At 43.1% G+C, this 17,364-nt stretch overlaps 1 protein-coding gene across 7 annotated transcripts in view; it reads left to right on the top strand.

The window, feature by feature from the left end:
- Positions 1 to 17,364, top strand: part of dab2ipb (DAB2 interacting protein b) — a 175,623-nt gene that overhangs the window by 141,825 nt on the left and 16,434 nt on the right. For all 7 annotated transcript variants that reach the window (XM_030085470.1, XM_030085471.1, XM_030085469.1 and 4 more), the window contains 5 exons: positions 11,215 to 11,359; positions 12,706 to 12,850; positions 14,392 to 14,628; positions 14,720 to 14,921; positions 15,704 to 15,888. In XM_030085470.1, the coding sequence (XP_029941330.1) occupies positions 11,215 to 11,359; positions 12,706 to 12,850; positions 14,392 to 14,628; positions 14,720 to 14,921; positions 15,704 to 15,888 (914 nt within the window). The remainder of the gene's footprint in view (positions 1 to 11,214; positions 11,360 to 12,705; positions 12,851 to 14,391; positions 14,629 to 14,719; positions 14,922 to 15,703; positions 15,889 to 17,364) is intronic.

Here is a 17,364-nt window from a genome sequence, read left to right as displayed (position 1 = left end):
AATTAATGAAAGCTGCTGTCTGAATGTTGTGTTTTATCACTTCTCTGAGAATACTTAACTGGTCCAATACGTTGTAAAGCGGTCTGACATATTTAGGCAGTACACACAGCTCAATATCTCTCCTGTAGCTGTAACAGAGCAGTCGCTGCATGTCGAACACCAACAAAACACCAAATCCCCAATAAATTTGAGGCCTAATTAGGACATCCTCCACTGCAGCGCAGAGACTTTATAAACACACATTACAGCAGCATGTTGCTCGGTTTGCTCCGTCACAATGCAGCCATGAAGTCCTGTTTCATGTGCCGCCAGCTTGGGCGCGGCCTTTCTGGAAATTGTTGAGTTATATTTAGGAATCCAGCAATTTACTCGGTGACGATAAACTCTGGAAAATCCCCTAAGCCTGGTTTTATTGTTTTTCTGCAAATGTTTAATAGCGCCTTTGGTTATTTACTTCCCCGGGTATTATTGCGTACTCTTCCAACTATCCAAAGCTGGAGTCAAATCCATGAGTCAGTGTCTAATTCTGTCAGCACCGCGGCGGATTCCAGCGGCTCGTACAATGCAGTGCAGTGGCGTTAGACAGTCGCAGAGGGGCACGGCGCACCCTCCAGGACCCCCCCCCCCCCCCCCGTCCGGGGTGAAGCTGAGGTGAGCGTCTTTCCGAGCTTTGAAGCCGCGTCTGATGTGCGTTGTGTTTAATCTGCTCCGTGCAGGTGAGGAAACGGCTCCTAATTGCAGCTGGCTGTTGTTAAGAGATGCAGATTGCGGGTTGTACCAGTCATTAGTATGCAACACTTCCAGACTTCTGTTTTCTTCTGGTGTCATTTTTTATCACCCATCACCGAGTAATTACACCCCGTATATTCTGCTCTGTCGAGCACTCGCTCCTCGTTTCTCCTCCTCCTCTCCCCGCTTTCCGTCTTTGTCTTTCTTCGTCTCTCTTTCATGCTTCATTGCGTCCTCAGGCCGACGCTCTCCGGAGAGATGTCATTACTGATGCCGTATTGATGTTTGGATGCGCAGACACACCTCTGCGTCACCTCGCCAGTGTGGACGCGCACGTCTGTGCTGAATAACGAGGCATTAACAGGTGATTTACAGGTCATTCTTTTCGGTTTCACGCCTGGCGAAATAGGCTTATATGTGGCATAAGACGGCGTTAAAGCAAAGAAGAAAAAAACACTAATGAGATCAGATTTTCTGTCATTTATTTGTGCTGGAAGCCATAAACCTTGCTTAAATTAAAAAAAAAAAAAGGGGAATCCATTTATATCAATTTGACTGACTTCCAGTGCTTTGAGATCATGACATGGGGTATTCCTCTACCCTGTGGGACACCCGGTTAAATCCGTACCGCCAAACGGCTCTATTAGAAGATTCCCAATAACAATAACAAGCCGTATTGGAATCGCCCGGAGAAGTTCACCTCTCCCTCTTCTGAAAATACCCACTCCTGACACGAATTCCCAGCGTTATCGATCCAGCTTCCTCAGCGCCTCAGCCCTCAGGAAGATTACGTTCTAATTTTGCTTCGCCGCGTCTCCGAGCCACGCCGTCTGTGGGAAGCGGCGATAAGAAGGGGTTTATTTTTCTGATAGCTGGCCAGAGGAACATCGCGTTCCGGTTTTTATGCCGTCTCTATGTCACTGCTCCTTACGGTAAAACTAACAATCCGGCTGAAGAGGGACTCGATTTCCCCTTTGTTGTACTGCCATGAGCCTGCAGCGCGGCTCCGGTCGGACCAAACGCCGGCGCTTTATTAATGTATTCTGCAGCGTCGTCGGCAGGCAGCGGCGCTCGTCTCCACAGCTGTGGCGCACAAGCACAGTTGGTCGCGCGAGCATAATATGCTGCGACAAATGATTTGCTAACATGACACGAAGGGCTCGGGTGCTTTTGTGTTCCTCCGGGCTTTCATTTTTGTTTTTTGGTGTCATCTTGAATGAATTGATGATTATTTTTTTTAACAGGACAGTTTTATCACCAGTTTGTGATGCCAGCCTTTCACTGCTGTAATCTGTGACCCCTCGTATTTAGAGAAGACAGTTTAACAATGTGTGGGAGCGATGTGTCGGGGGGGTGGAAATAAGAGTGGACATTAAGAATCGGAGACATTAGTGCGGCATAAAGCCATAGATATAATGCACGAGGCCCTCGTGACAACAAGAATCCACGCAAATCACCGGAGTGCCCTTCCTCCTTTCATTATCCCCTTCTGTACTATTTGCTCCACAAAGGCAGCGCATCATGCCCTTCGACTCTTTAATAATTCCGACATGATTTTTTTATTGACCGTCCCACAGACAGCGTGGGGTGACAGAGGAGAGGTGAAAACATTTTAACAGAGAAAGGTTAAGGGCATCAACAAACAGCAGAAAAGTAAAGTGAGGGGGAGGAGGGGGCAGAGCTTATGGAACAATCTCGTTTCACCTTGCAGCAACACCGTTTTCTGGCTGACGAACCAGACAGCAGCAGAGAGGGGAACATTCAGCTCTTCAAGCGGTGCTTTACACATTGATCTGTTGGCACTGAACGCACCTGCAGTTGGGTTTTGGCTCTTTGTTTCTCCTCTGAGTCTGAGCAGGTCAGTTTAGGGACGTACTGTAGTGTTTTTTTGCTTTTCTTTTTTGGCCAGTATCAAATCCACAGATGTTCTCGTATTCTTTTGACTTTGACAGATGCTTTCTGATTACAGCGGGTTGCAGTGTGGTGGTTGACAGGGCCGTCCTGTGCAGGGTTTGCATCTTCATTGGCCGTGCATGTCTTTCCTCTGCTTGTGTCCTTAAACCCTTCTCTCTGTGAGCTGAGATGTGATGCAACTTTACTGGAGCATTTATTTAGATTTTATAACAAGCTCATACAGAAAGTTCTCATTTCGCATCTTTGCTTTTTTTTAGGCTCGAGGCTTTTTTTTAAATAAGTAAAAAACTGGACAATCCAACGCGTCATACTTATTTTTAGCAACATGCTGAATCACGTTGTTCAATTCAAATTGATCCCTTTTGTGGCAGTTCACATTTTATTTTTGTGTTCCTTGTTGTCGTGAGAAGCTTATCTAAGGAAAACCTTTGGGAACCGATCTTCCTCTTTTTATAAGCATCTTAAAAGATCCACAGCACTAAGAGCAGAAAGCAATAGAGAAACTAGATCCTCCCACATTATGTTTCTTAGACAAATAGTGAAGAATAACAGAAACACTATGATTGGTTCAAATACATTTATTGGTATCAAAGTTTAAATTTGGGGTGTACTCAGAAGGTTTTTATGAATTTAAAAGTAAATGCGCCACTATGAGTGCATTTCTACATTATGTTTTGATGAACTTTTTTTTTTTAATATTTTTGATTGTTTTGATAATCATTCATATTCTGATATCATTCACCCAGAGACGCTGTAATTCTGCCTGGTCTGAGGGGATAATGTAGCTCAGGGATGTTAAACAGCTCCAGTCCTCCAAACCACCATGTAATTTGTACACATTTCAAAGAAAACATTAATTTTTTTTTAATTTCTTTAGAGTAGTGGACACAACACAACAGAGACACAGCTGCTCCTCATTGCTGTCAAACTAACCTCAAAGCCATGCTGTCAGGGTAAGTTTGTAAAAACATGCATAATGCAACAGCTACAGGAGACGTTTTTGGGACATTCACTGTATTTTGCACTGGAAACTGTCATTATTATTGGCTTCATGTTGAGATTGTTGTCATTTTCCGTAATAATTGTTTGGTTTTGCAGAATTGTAGCTTTTTCATCAGGTATATACTCTGTGCCACAACTCAGATACTCTTTAAAAAGTTTAAACTAATTGTTATGGCACTGTTTTGAAGATAGTTCATCATGACAATCACACAGCATCTTTTATTTGTCTCATTAGCACCGGGGCACAAAACCTGCTGGAAATGTTCTAACTAGCTGAGAGTGGGATTCAATATTTTTTTCATTAATCAGATTGCAGAGTTTTGTAAAATGAACACTAAATACAAGGCAAACAGACGCAGAACAAGTCAGCAGATATGAAGCTGTGGCGCTGATGACACTTGCTGTAAGACCTCCCCCAGTTAAGCTTATCGCATAATGATCGTGTGCGCGAGCAGCCACGTTTGGGGCCTTTCCTGTTTTTATATGCAGGGACAAAACCTCTGTGCCTGCAGGAGCAAGTGCTTCCATTTCAATGCGGCCTCCAGTATTATCTGTCAACCCAATGTGACCCTCACAGGAAGAGCTGCAGGCTGTAATGCTGTAATACTAGCCACCGGTCCCCAGGGAGAGAAAGGGAGAGACGAGTCGAGACAGAAAGCGATGGAAAGATGAGGAATGAGAGGATGGAGTGGCTGGAGTGCTTCCGTTTTTTTCTTTTTCTTTTTTTTTTTTTTTCTTTACTCCCCCCTCCTATCGTATCGCGCCACCGTTTTCACCCCCAGGCCAGAAAACCAGCCTCATCGATCAGTCGAATTGTTAATGTTGTCGCGCTCCCTTCCCCCCCCCTTACTTTCACACAATCATTTGGTTTTCTCACCGTTTCCGAAGTGAGAGCTCAAATGATTCAGTCAAAAGATCCTCCCTTTTTTTTTTTTTTTCTTAGATTTGCAGCTTTTAACCTGCGTGTCAACACTTGAAGCAACAATAGGTAATTTCACCTTTTATGTGTTTTTTTTTTTAATGAATCCCAGTAGTCCCACGGTTTATACCTTCCTGTCTAATGGTGCTTGTGCTCATTCACGAGACAAAAAATAGCACAAAAAGAAAAAACCACTGGTAGCAAAATGAAAAGCTCTGTTCATGCTGCTCGGCATTATTTGAACGTAATTCACCAGGACACCCTGAAAGAAAAATATCTACTGTTATGAATACATTTTGGTGAGGCATAATTGTTCAGTTTTATTATTGCTCTTTTTTTTTTTTTTTTTTTTTTTACATTAAGCATATCGTGAAGTGCATTTATGGAAGACTGATCCGTCAGTTCAAGACATTTCCTCCAGGTGCTGTAATTGTTAGACAGAGGCTGAATGAAAACGTTCCTGTCACTCCACATTTTCAGCTCCTTTTAAAGGCATTGCATCAACCTCATGATTGGATTTATCGGCTTCGTATTACCATAGAAACTCGCAAAAAACACCAGACAAAGCATAACCATGGCCTCCTTTCCGCGGATCTTGCCTCTCTTTACTTTTTGAGACTCGGTGTCCTAGTTGCGAGAGGCTCTGCCGTGGCGAAGCTCCCCGTTCGAAGCATCACAGAGCGCGTCGTCGTGCGCAACACTTGCATGGAGAGCCGTTGTTTTAGTTCCGCACATTGCTGTCTCTTCGTGCTTTAACTGGCTTGTGCATTTCGATTTCAGCTGTGAAACCTGTGGCTGCACACTTCACGTTGGAATATCACTTAATGGAGCCGTTATGGAGTTTTGTTTCGCTTTTTTTTTTTTTCTTTTCGAGAGGAGAGAAAGCCCATGTATAGAAAACTTCAATGTTTTCAGCTGGACGTTATTGGATCTGATGAGACTAGCCGCGCCGCCTACCCTTTACCCGACCTCGCATTAGCCCCCCTCCCTCCTCCCGTTCACTCTGTGTTTTTGAAGCATGGTTTGCCTGATGAGATGTGGCAGCGATATAGAGAGCGTTCTACTTCTCCTTATTAGCACTGAAGCAGAGGGAAGGGAGGGCCTGCAGGATTGAGACCGAGCCGAATGATGACAGGAGAGAAAAAGGAAGGCACTCCAATCAATATTCAGGATCGGTCTGCTCCGACTTTTATGATACCGATGCTTCCTTGTGCTGGGGCCTGCTACAAAAACACTACAGCCCCACAGAATTTTTTTGCCTGAATTTTCTTACTTTCATGCAGTTTTTACTGTATTATTTATAAATTCATCAAAAGACTGAAAACTTATCCGGCACAGGGCACATTTTGGCATTAAATCTGACATGTGAGACTCGACGAAGCTGTTAACGACTAATGTGGATGTCAGACTGTCAGGTGGTCCGACGCTTTAGAGGGAAACTTGACAACTGAAACCGATTTCTATTAAATCCTGTAGAGCACTTTGTGGTGCACAAAAGATGGGTCCCAAGATGAATTCATGCATTTTAAGCAGTTTTCTGGCCAGGGTCGTACAAGAACACAGAAAGGCTCGTATTTGGAGGAAAACATTGTTATTGTCCATCTGCTTCTGCATATTGTAGAAGAACTATGTATTTACTATGATCGTGGCGCGCGTGTAGAGTAACAGCGTTTCAAAAAAGTTGCTGTATACTCAGTTATATCTCATCATTTGTGCACACACTCATTCATACCAATGACAAGGTGCTGGAGAATCTCAGAATTCATTGTCTTGACCAAAGACTCTTCACCAATTGGACGAGTCAAGAAGCCATCTCGATGATGGAATACAATCTACCCATTTTTCATCTAAAGATTGTTTTTAGGATGTGAAACGACAGCCTGGTTTAAGTTTCTATGATACATATTACACAACAGATCTTGCAGAACATCCGCAGCCGTACTGCTCACCGATCTCTGCTCTGGTGGAGGTAATGGAGTGATTTGGTTTTCTTACCGGCTGAGAGCTCGCCAGGAGCTGAGAAAATGTGTAAATGATTCCAGGCGGTGCCAGGATTCCCTCTGTCGCACGCACCAAGTGCATGGCAATCCTGCTGGTTTGGAACTCTCTGGTCTTTGCTGTGTTCACGCTTCTATCGAAGCTCACCAGAATGTTTGGAAGGCGCCCAAGCTCTTTTTTTTTTGTTTTTTTTTCAAAGGCTTTCTCTCGGAATGCCTCCTCACCTCCACAAATTGAACAACAGAGCAAACCACACCAGCGTTTGTTTCAACCGAACTGCACCTGCCAGGTGTACACGCACACATTGAATGACTTTAAAAACCTCTTCACTTTTTCTGCCACTGAGTGGTCAAACTATTTTTTTAAGTTTTTTTTTTTTTTTTTTTTTTTAACTGTAAAGACAGAACGTAAACCGGCATCCTGCTGCTCTGGTTTCCACACGCAGAGCCTGTCAGTGCAGCTGGCTGTCAAATCAGGAGCCGTGACGTGTCTGCGCTCTGAAGAGATGTCACTCTGGTCCCTCCAGCAACTGTATTACCATGCTGTAATAACATAACTTTGAAATAAAAATAACCGAGGAAATGGTCAGGTTGCAGCGAATCTATTTTAGTTGCAGACTGCAACGAGAACCATTTTGCCAGTTTCCACATGAAAGAAAAACCTCTAACTTGAGAGCATATGGCATGCATTGAAAAATGCTCAAAATAACGTACATATATGTAGCGTTTACCCAAGGTGGACTTCCTGAGATCGGTGCCCTGAAATTAAATTTCAGACTGAAATTCATCCCATCGTCACAGAATCGCCCGGACCGAGGCGCCCACTAATGAAACCGTAGCTTCGATAAAGACCGGCCGACGGTGGTTCCATCGATTCTTTTTGTTTTCATGCCACTAGCATAAATTATCAGCGTTAATTTGTCATTTTTTTCCCCCTCAGTTTCTTCTCCTCTGCCTGCCTCTGTGCTCCTCCACTTCGCCCGACCGTCGTCTCTAATCAGGCCGGGATTTGCTCCACTCCAGCGGTCACATAAGGAGTGCAGAGCAAAAAAAGCGAAAAGAGGAAGGAAGCAAAGCGCTGAGGGGGCAGAGGTTAGAGGAAAGATCATAATTGGGATGGCATTTCTTACAATGGGGGAAAAAAAAGGCACACATGACGCCTGGTCTAATAATGGGAAGGGTGTCTGCACACCACAAAAGGTCAGATTTCTTTTGCTGTCCGTGTTGAGTGTGCTGGGCTCTGTGGTATTCTTCATTTAATCATGGAGAAATAAAAGCATGAAGGCCTTACAGTGGGAAGCTAATGGCATTTACACTTTGAGCGATGTTTATTTCCTATTCAGGCAATCGAGTTGTGGCTGTAAACATCTTTGCTTCCATTTGTGTGTCCGCTTTATCCAGGTTGGAGCTGAAGATCAATATAGACAATAGGTGAAAGGCCTGGTCTGTTGTAAACGTTTAATCAGTCCCTCACTGGTCCAACACAGAGAGGCGGTCATTGCAAGCACAACTATCAGCAATTCAGAGTCGTCAAGCGGCAAAAAAGGAAAATTCCTGATTCCGATTGGAGCATTCTTGCTGTCAGGCGTGGGTGCAGACTATTACAACACTGTTTAGGCCTCGTCTATGCAACATTTTCTAGAGAAAATGGAAAAATTCTGTTGCGTTTTGGTGCCCATTTACATGACAATAGTGTTAAGAGGTTCAGGCAGTTCAGACTGGCACGGCGCTGCATCCCATTCCAGCCACGGTTCAGGGTCATATGGGAAATATGATATTCTAATACCCACACAGGCAAAGGGTGAACATGCAAACTCCACACAGAAAGGCCTGAATGCAGCCCAAAGTGTTATCACACACATGCATGGTTGAAATCTTTAGACCTTAAGCACTGAGTGAAATGTGCAAGAAAGATTTCCAAAGACTTTATTTTTAAACAAGGACAAAGTCAAATGTCAAAAGCAGCACCTTCAAATGAAGCTTTAAATGAATGGAGAGTCCTATCAGACATATTGACCTTATCCGAGTCGTGTCTGCAGGTGCACTCTGAGCAGCAATTCTAATCATGAATCAGTGAGCAGCTCTCAGCTTTGACATTTTACCAACTGTGTTGAGAACTATGTAAGCTTTGTGATGCTGCGAGTAGAAGGTGATAGGGCAGCTTTTGTTAATAGTGCCGCCACATATTTGCATATCTTTTTAAAGTCTGGACACAGTTTGTTTTTTTTTTCTTTTTTTAGTGCAGGTTATGTTGCAGGTTTTTGTGACAAATACTCGCCAGATGTTGCCTCTTTGAAACCAGACCTGAGAGTTCTGCAGGTCAGAGGCAGCATGTGGCTCAAGGTGTGTGAGAAACTATGAAGCAGGATCACTCTCCTATCAAAACTATACAGCATGCTGCTTTTCAATTCATAATGAGCAGAGCGTAGCACAGCCAGTGCAGGTTTTTCATGCAGAGTCCTCAACAAAAATATCCAAAGAAACTTTTCTGACTACGCATCAGTTTTATCTGGCTGCACAACTGATATACTAGAAGTAGATGAATCAATTTAAAGAAGTATTATAAAGCTTGTTTTTGCTTGTGATCAGTGCCTAACCACTCTTTGATTCCACTTTAATTCCACTCTCAGTACCAATCTAGAGAGCCAAGTAGCTCCATATTTATTCATACCTATAATACGACAGTTCAGATTAAGTTCAAAAGTTTATTGATATGCGCTTTCATTACACTGGATTTTTCGATTTACCCCGTGTGAGCCGGGGTGTGTGTGTGTGTGTGTGTGTGTGTGTGTGTGTGTGTGTGTGTGTGTGTGTGTGTGTGTGTGCGTGCGTGGCTGGTGCATGTGCAGAATGTGAAAATGCGTTAACCAAAAAAGCTCTTTTCGCTGCACATCAGTGGATGATTGGCTCCCCGCGGTGTATCTTTGATTAGCCGGATAACAGGCTTCTGCAGCGGCGGTAGAAGCAGTCTGTGAGGCTCGCTCGCTTTCTCTTCACCTCCTTCTCTCTTCCTCTGAAGGCCACCACTCTGTCTCTTCTTCCTTCTCTTTTTCTCCCCGTGCATCTGTCGCTCACCTCCTTTCTCCCTCGCCGCGGCGCCGGCTCCCTAGTTTAACAAGCTGCCAGGGGACTTACACCAGAGTACACCCAGAAATTTGTTGAAGGGATCTAAACAAGGGATGATTCATCCCCAGATGGCTTCATTGCCTGCTTTGCCTCTCAGAATTTGGATTTTCTGGAGTTTTAAGGCTTCTTTACACTTGCTTTTTTTATTATTTTAACTTATTTAAATTTGATCATGAATTTGTCCTCCTAAATCAGTGGCTCCCAGCATTTTTTTTTCTGGGGAGTGGGAGGATGAAATGCTGCACACCTCCAATCCAATCTCACCCAAACATTAGAACGATGCCAAACAGCTGATGGCACACCCACCGCTGTCACTAACATGAAAATGAAACCACCGGGAAGTCTTCCAGGTCTGCTGGAGACTTCAGCCCCAGCAGGTGAAGCCTCAGCCCCTCCCCCAGAGACCCTGACTGATCGATCACAGCCTGAATTTTGATATTGTGTTGATCTTTTGTCTAGATTGTTCCGTTTTGCACCCTTGATTTACTTTTTTGCTGTACTAATTTGCTGAACCGTCCATCTAGCTCTAAGTTTTTCCTTTATATGCTGTATTGACTTGTGGCATTATCTCTTCTTTTTTGGGGGGGGATTAACTCAGACCAACTTAAAAACATCCCTCTGTGCTGTGAAGAGAAACCACGATGTGGTTTGTTTGAACATATTAAATATCTTATTCGAACACAAGAAAAGATAAATCTGACAGATTGAAGCTTTGTTGGCTTTCTACAAATCAACACTAGCTCTCTGCTAGCTTTCAGCATCTCCACTTTTCTATGAACTCAGATCTTTGTGAGTCATTGCAATTATGTTTGTGTCTTTCTTTGATGTACAGAGGCAAATCATGTAAAGATAGCTTATTTGATGATTATTTAATTCCCTTAAGTCAGCATGCTGCTGTTGGAGATACACCAGAAATGATCAAACTAAGGCAAAGTAACAGTCTTACTGTTTTGCTAAAGCTAATGTTGGAAAAGCTATCAAGTAATTCTGTTTGTTTTGTATTTGTGTTGACCCCGCTGCGCTCCAGCAGCAGGAGGGTTTTTGTAGAACAGAGAACCACAAGTGGACAGGTCAGGAAGCTTGTCCTGGCCTGGATGAAATATTTCATTCAATTGTAATTAAACATTTAGATTTTATCTACATGGTTAAAGTACATTTCTAATAAAATGGTTGTGCAAAGAATAAAAAAAGCTTAATTTAAAAACTTTTTTCTGAAGAAACGTGGAGAATATTACAGCATCAAATTTAACATTAAGAATTTATCGCCATTTTATTCAAGTTAAGCAGGGAGCACACAATCTAAAAAGTTTTTTTTTATTATTATTTCTTTGTTTAATTCCTCAAAAGCTCTGCGTTACATCTGCAGCCGGTTCTCATTTCCAATTTGCAAAAGTCTCACCTTCATGTGCTGCTCAGCTCTCTGTAGCATCTGACATGCAGCTTCATCAGTTCATTGAGGTTTGAATTATCACTCAGGGGGGAAAGACGAGCTTTTAATAACGGCACCCCCTCATTCTTCCTCTGCAGGACTTCCTCACGGACTTGATGATGTCTGAGGTGGACCGCTGCGGGGAGAACGAGCACCTCATCTTCAGAGAAAACACTCTGGCCACCAAGGCCATCGAGGAATACCTCAAACTGGTGGGACAGAAGTACCTGCAGGACGCCCTCGGTGAGTTCAGCTGAGAAAAGCTTCTGACGTAACACCATTACAGGAGTTATTCTATGGATTTGTTGAGACGTTTTAGCGGACTGAATCTCTATGTAGCCATTTCCTCTGAGGCGTGAGTCTCAGTTCATGCAACATGGATTTCTCGTGAAAACAAAAAACTACGTACGTTAATGGTATTCTGATCTGTTCTTTCTTTTCTCCATGTATGGTAACATTTTGTGCGGTCTCATTCCAAAAACAATCAGTAGCATCCACCAGTGGCTGTACAGGAAAGATGCATTGTTTTCCATATAAATAGACAATAATTACAAGGCATTTCCATTTAGGTGAACACAATTCACTTTCATCCTTGAACTCATTTACTCACGGAGCCACGAGCTTCTTTTTATCGTAGCGTCTCGTTAACAAGACACGAAGCAGGTCGATGACGATTGGTGATGTGAGAAGATAAACCGCAACATTGACAGTTCTGTGCGTCTGTGACGGCATTTACAAACACCTGATTAAACTCATTTACTGAATTACATAGATCATAATGCGCGCCGCCAACTGAAGGTCGGATTAAGCCTGTTTGTCCATCTGCAATTCTTACAATAAACACTGTGTGTGTTTTCCCAGCTCCCTTATACAGGAATGTACACCGCATGAGTTTAATCTGCGAGCCGCACACATCTTTCCTGGCGTCCGCCACTGTTTTCTCTGTGCGCTGTCCATATTAATCCTCAGGATGTGTTTGCTGTATGTCTTTGTCTTCATGCGTGTCTCTGCCTGGCCCGTCTTCTGCAAACAGAACGCGCCGCCTGGTTTTTCTCTGCACCTCTTTCTCGGAGTTTATTCAGAGAGAAATTGAGGGCTGGTGAATTATGCATCGCTGCATTGCTTTTATTGTTTGCCGTCTTTCAAAACTATTGAAACCGCTGAACCCGCGACTGGGGGGCAGCACAAGGACAGCCGAGCTCCTCTTCAGGCCACCGGAGACAGAAGACACTCTTGTTCTCTTCCCGGCGATACTGATTGGGGCTGAATAACAATTTTTAGACAACTGAAAAACTAAAATCGGGCTCTGTTTTATCGACTCCGGACTCGTTGAGGCCATGGCTTTAATGATTGGTCTTTTATTCAAACAAAGAACATTTTTTCTGTTTTCCATCGAGGCCGTTTGAATGTGACCTCGTTTGTTTTTGCAGAACATTTTCCAAGATCAAACAGAAGTAAAGTAATTTCCTTCTTTTGAAACTGTTTCTTTACTATTTATTCGACAGATAAGCAAAGAAATGCTTCTGTACATCAGATCCACATAGTAATGGGTTTCATCTCAGTTGAGTTTTTTCTTTTTATTTCCACAGGGGAGTTCATCAAGGCTTTATACGAGTCAGATGAGAACTGTGAAGTGGATCCATCCAAGTGTTCATCGGGTGATCTGCCGGAGCACCAGAGCAACCTGAAGATGTGCTGCGAGCTGGCCTTCTGCAAAATCATCAATTCATACTGGTAAACGCTGGATACGGGCACTTTCCCTTTGGTCCATTCAGCTGCACGCTGTGGAAATGTGTTCGATTCCTTTTTTCCCTAAATTATGATAATCACCTACTGTAACGGACATCTGTCATTCAAGTCTTTCATTTGTCAGTTTTTTCAAAGCTGTCGGTTGCAGCAAAGTTAAGTGGGTGGAAAGAAAAATGACCAAAAGATGACAGATAAAATAATAATTTGATCCTGCTAAAAAAAAAACAAGTTATTCATCAATTAAAAACCACTCTCTTCAAATGGAGCGGAGGAAAGGAGGCAGTAAAACTGACAAACAGGAACAACTCAAAGAGGAATTATGACAACATTAGAGAAGCCTCCAACATTAGAGAAGAAAATGCCTCCTGTGTGTGTGTGTGTGTGTGTGTGGAGAGAGTTGTGTGCATCTGGCACTCGTTTTTGTGTGTGTGATGGTTTTAGTGAGTCTGTGAGGTGATTTGCATGTGTGTATTGGTGTCTAAGCTCGTCAGCCTCGAACGTTTCAATACATTAACAGAACAAAACTTCACCTGAAAAGTCTAAATTCAGGGCAGGAAAACAATCGTTAAGACAGAAACTCAGTCACAGCACAAAAGAAACAAAGTCAATTTACACTGAATATTTTACACACACAAATACAAATTGTATAAAACAATTCCAAATCTAATCAAACATGCACAAATCTGTGCAAGCACGAGTCTAAGTCGGCTCCAACAGACTCATTACAGACTCACAAATACCATTACACACAAACAAAACTCGCCCCACGCACACAGAAGTCATTTTGTAACGATCAAGCCTCGAGGGACAAAACCTGAATCCAGTTCAGTCTCAATGATAGAAGATCACCGAGTCCGGTCCGCAGCCAAGCCTTTGGAGAACAAACGTGCTCTCTGTTCTCATCCAGCCTTTATACTCCCACTTCTGATGGTGTTAATATACCTACAGTAAAATCTCGCCACACACACACACACACACACACACACGACTGTAACAAATGCTTTAAAGAGTGGAAATCATTCACAAGCAACTTGCTTCTGCTTTCAGTGACGCTCTGAAGTTTATCTTAATTCATCACTTCACCCCCAGATCAGATTTAATTCCCCGTTTAGATTCCCGATCATGTCCAGCAGCAATTAAAAAATAACATCAGGAAACAGTTTTGATATTCATGAGTATTTATGAGTCTCTGTTGAGTCACGCCTTGGCTTCGGATGTGAGAGGGTGGGGGTTTGAACCCTGGCAGTTCATCCGGGGTGAAAACTGAAGTCTGCGTTACAAGTTTCTGTCACGATGAGCAGATTGTCGGATAGTCTGTGAAAAGTGGGATAAAGGGGAACTGTAGCTGTTGAATGGATAAACTGGGATGAAGTTATACTGCATAGTTGTAATAGTTTGCAATACATTGCAATAGTGCAATCAAGAAGTATACAACAAAAAGCCTCTCTCTCTCTCTCTCTCTCTCTCTCTCTCTCTCTCTCTCTCTCTCTCTCTCTCTCTCTCTCTCTCTCTCTCTCTCTCTCCAGTGTTTTCCCACGGGAGCTGAAGGAGGTGTTTGCATCGTGGCGGCAGGAATGCAGCAACCGGGGTCGACCCGACATCAGCGAGCGTCTGATCAGCGCCTCGCTCTTCCTGCGCTTCCTGTGTCCGGCCATCATGTCCCCGTCGCTCTTCAACCTGATGCAGGAGTACCCCGACGACCGCACGGCGCGCACGCTCACGCTCATCGCCAAAGTCACGCAGAACCTGGCCAACTTCACCAAGTGCGTCTGCCTTTGCAGTTGCGCCGTCATCGCTCAGCTCACAGCTTTATTTTGATCCGATTTCCACTTCCTGTTCTCGTTCGCATAACAGATTCGGCAACAAGGAGGAATACATGTCCTTCATGAATCAGTTCCTGGAGCACGAATGGACCAATATGCAGCGCTTCTTACTGGAAATATCGAACCCAGAGACAATCTCCAACACGGCAGGCTTCGAGGGGTACATCGACCTGGGCAGGGAGCTGTCGACGCTGCACTCGCTCCTCTCGGAGGTGGTCTCCCAGATGGACCAGGTACCGACGATCAGTCATCTTTCAATCAATACTAAATTTATCAATTCCTTTGACAAAAAGCATCATGGAAATAAACCTGAAAGCACGTCCTCATTTTTTTTTTAGAATCATTAGCTCAGAATGTTGGCGTGCCAAAACCCTTCAAAAGTCTCCTTCTTTAACATCATCTTCCAAAAAATTGATTTGCGAAATGTTGACATCACACACAGAAACCTGTTCAGTAGATTGATTTGGATTCATGTATCAGGAGTTTTTATCTGTGAAGTTTCTGTCAAGCTGTTTTCATCGAGCACTCGAGAGGCTTTAAGATTTGAGGCATGCGTCGGCGACGTCAGGATGTTTTTCATACATCAATCAATAATGTATTATTGCGTTACATAAACAGTGCACGAGGGGGGGAAACACTGGGATGCCTCAGAGCTGGCTCAAGCATATTAATGGCTTTTCAAGGACATATACATCAGCTCTCGTAGCAGACGGAAAGCAGCCGTGCTAGATTTGTAGATTTTTTTTTTTTTTCTGTTTTTTAGTTCTGTGAAACCTTCTCCCTCAATAATTCAGGATTCACAGTCTGCCTGATACTCCACTCCATCAGACTGGCCGGCTTGTTTCATTATTCAGCATGTTGTCTGAATATGTGATTTGATTGTATGGTGCGGGGGAAAATAACTCGCTCCAGAAAATGCGCTGATAGGAAATCCGACTGAACGACACCTAAATTGAGCCTGATGAATACCTCGGCCTAAGTGGTCTGAAGTAACGTGGCGTCTTTATCTCCGCAGAGTGCCGCTTCCAAGCTGGGTCCTCTGCCCAGGATCCTGCGGGAGGTGAACTCGGCCCTGTCCAACCCGTCCAGCGTCCAGATGTCCGGACAGGCGTCCGAGCCGATGGGGTCGCCGCCCGCCGAGGCGAGCTGCAGCATCTCCAGCGGCCTGCAGAGGATCAGCATCGACAACGACCTCCCAGGGTACGAACTGCGAAACGCAGCGCATGCAGCATCTGGAGTCATTTATCTGGATGGCACTGGGGTTTTTTTGTGCGAGAGGATTAAGACGATGAATTACAAAATACCTCAACTTTCAATGTCTGTGCTCATACTGAAACTACGTCTGTGTCGCAGGTGCTGTCATGAGTGTTATCACAGCCGGTCTTAATCAGTCACATAAGAATTCAGTTTAATTAAAGGTTGTTTGTTTGTTTAAATTAAGAGCTTGATGTTTGTATTTCCATATTATGAGATGGAAGTACACTTTTTGTCTGTTACTGAACATACAATGATACATGTTCAGAACAGAGTCAGTGTCGATTATAGAAAGTTAAAAAAACACAATTTAATGTATTAAATTATGAAAATTGAGTCCTTTAAAGATATTTTCTGGTCTGTTCTTGTTCTTTCCGTCAAAAACTTTATTCTAGATATGGAAAACGGGCACATGTCGTCCCTTTCCCTCAAACTCTGCAGCCAATTCCCCAAAATTGATAAATTATTGGTTTCAAGGGTAATTTTACAGTGCCGGCCATTTTAAGATGATATTTTTTTTTTCCAAAATTATTGTAATAATGAATTTATTTCAAGGTTGAAAAAATAAATCACATGCATGCATATTGAATAACTTTAGAGAATACAATTACGGTGATACGATTAGTCCTTTTCACAAATTAGCTGCCATAATGCTCATAAATCTTTACTGGTAGACGGAGCTCAATCCCAATTCTTCCCTGCAGCAGTGCGGATGAAATTTATGTGACTCTCAGAATGATTAAATAGGCCTCTTCTCACTTTTCTAGTCTTTTCTGAATTTGACTTTTCTCCAAACGTCCAGGTTGAACCACTTCCCTCAATACATGTAAATACAGGTTTAAACTTGATTGTTGTTTTCCCACTTCTGTCGTTACTAAAACTAGTTTTAGGGCTGAAAAGGTTTAGAAATTTGTGTTGAAATATATTTAGATAAATATCAAAAACTAAATCTAATACATTAATACAGCTACAAAGTATTAGTACTTCATATACCAGTGATTCTCAACCAGGGGGGTCTGGCCCTCTATGTTCGTAAAAATAATATTTAAAAGTGTACACTCAAAAGTAATCAAGCAAAGAAAGCAGCGGGAGACGAAATGGCGCCGCGTAAGGTTAAAGAGAAAGAATATGGCTTCATTGAAGCAAGGACGAAACTAGAGCTGAATTCATCTTGTGTGATGAAAAACTGGAAAATAAAACTGTAAGCTGAAACCCAAAGAGTTTGTCCTCAGAGAAAAGGAACTCATCGAAACAGAATCCAACAAAGAAGCCGTGTTTCACATATGGTGTGTTAAGAGTTTCCTTCAGCTCGATTTTGTTAGTGTACAGGGTGAGTGCTCCACTTTCCCACCTGTATTCTGCCTTTCATTCAGCGTCTGCTTCATGAAAACCCGAAAGACGGGATGAAGTTTAAATACGGCG

The sequence above is a fragment of the Salarias fasciatus genome (assembly GCF_902148845.1).
Source record: "Salarias fasciatus chromosome 7 unlocalized genomic scaffold, fSalaFa1.1 super_scaffold_4, whole genome shotgun sequence".
Lineage (NCBI taxonomy): Eukaryota > Metazoa > Chordata > Actinopteri > Blenniiformes > Blenniidae > Salarias > Salarias fasciatus.
Note: the sequence above shows the minus strand (reverse complement) of the source record. Positions and strands in the feature narration are given on the sequence as shown.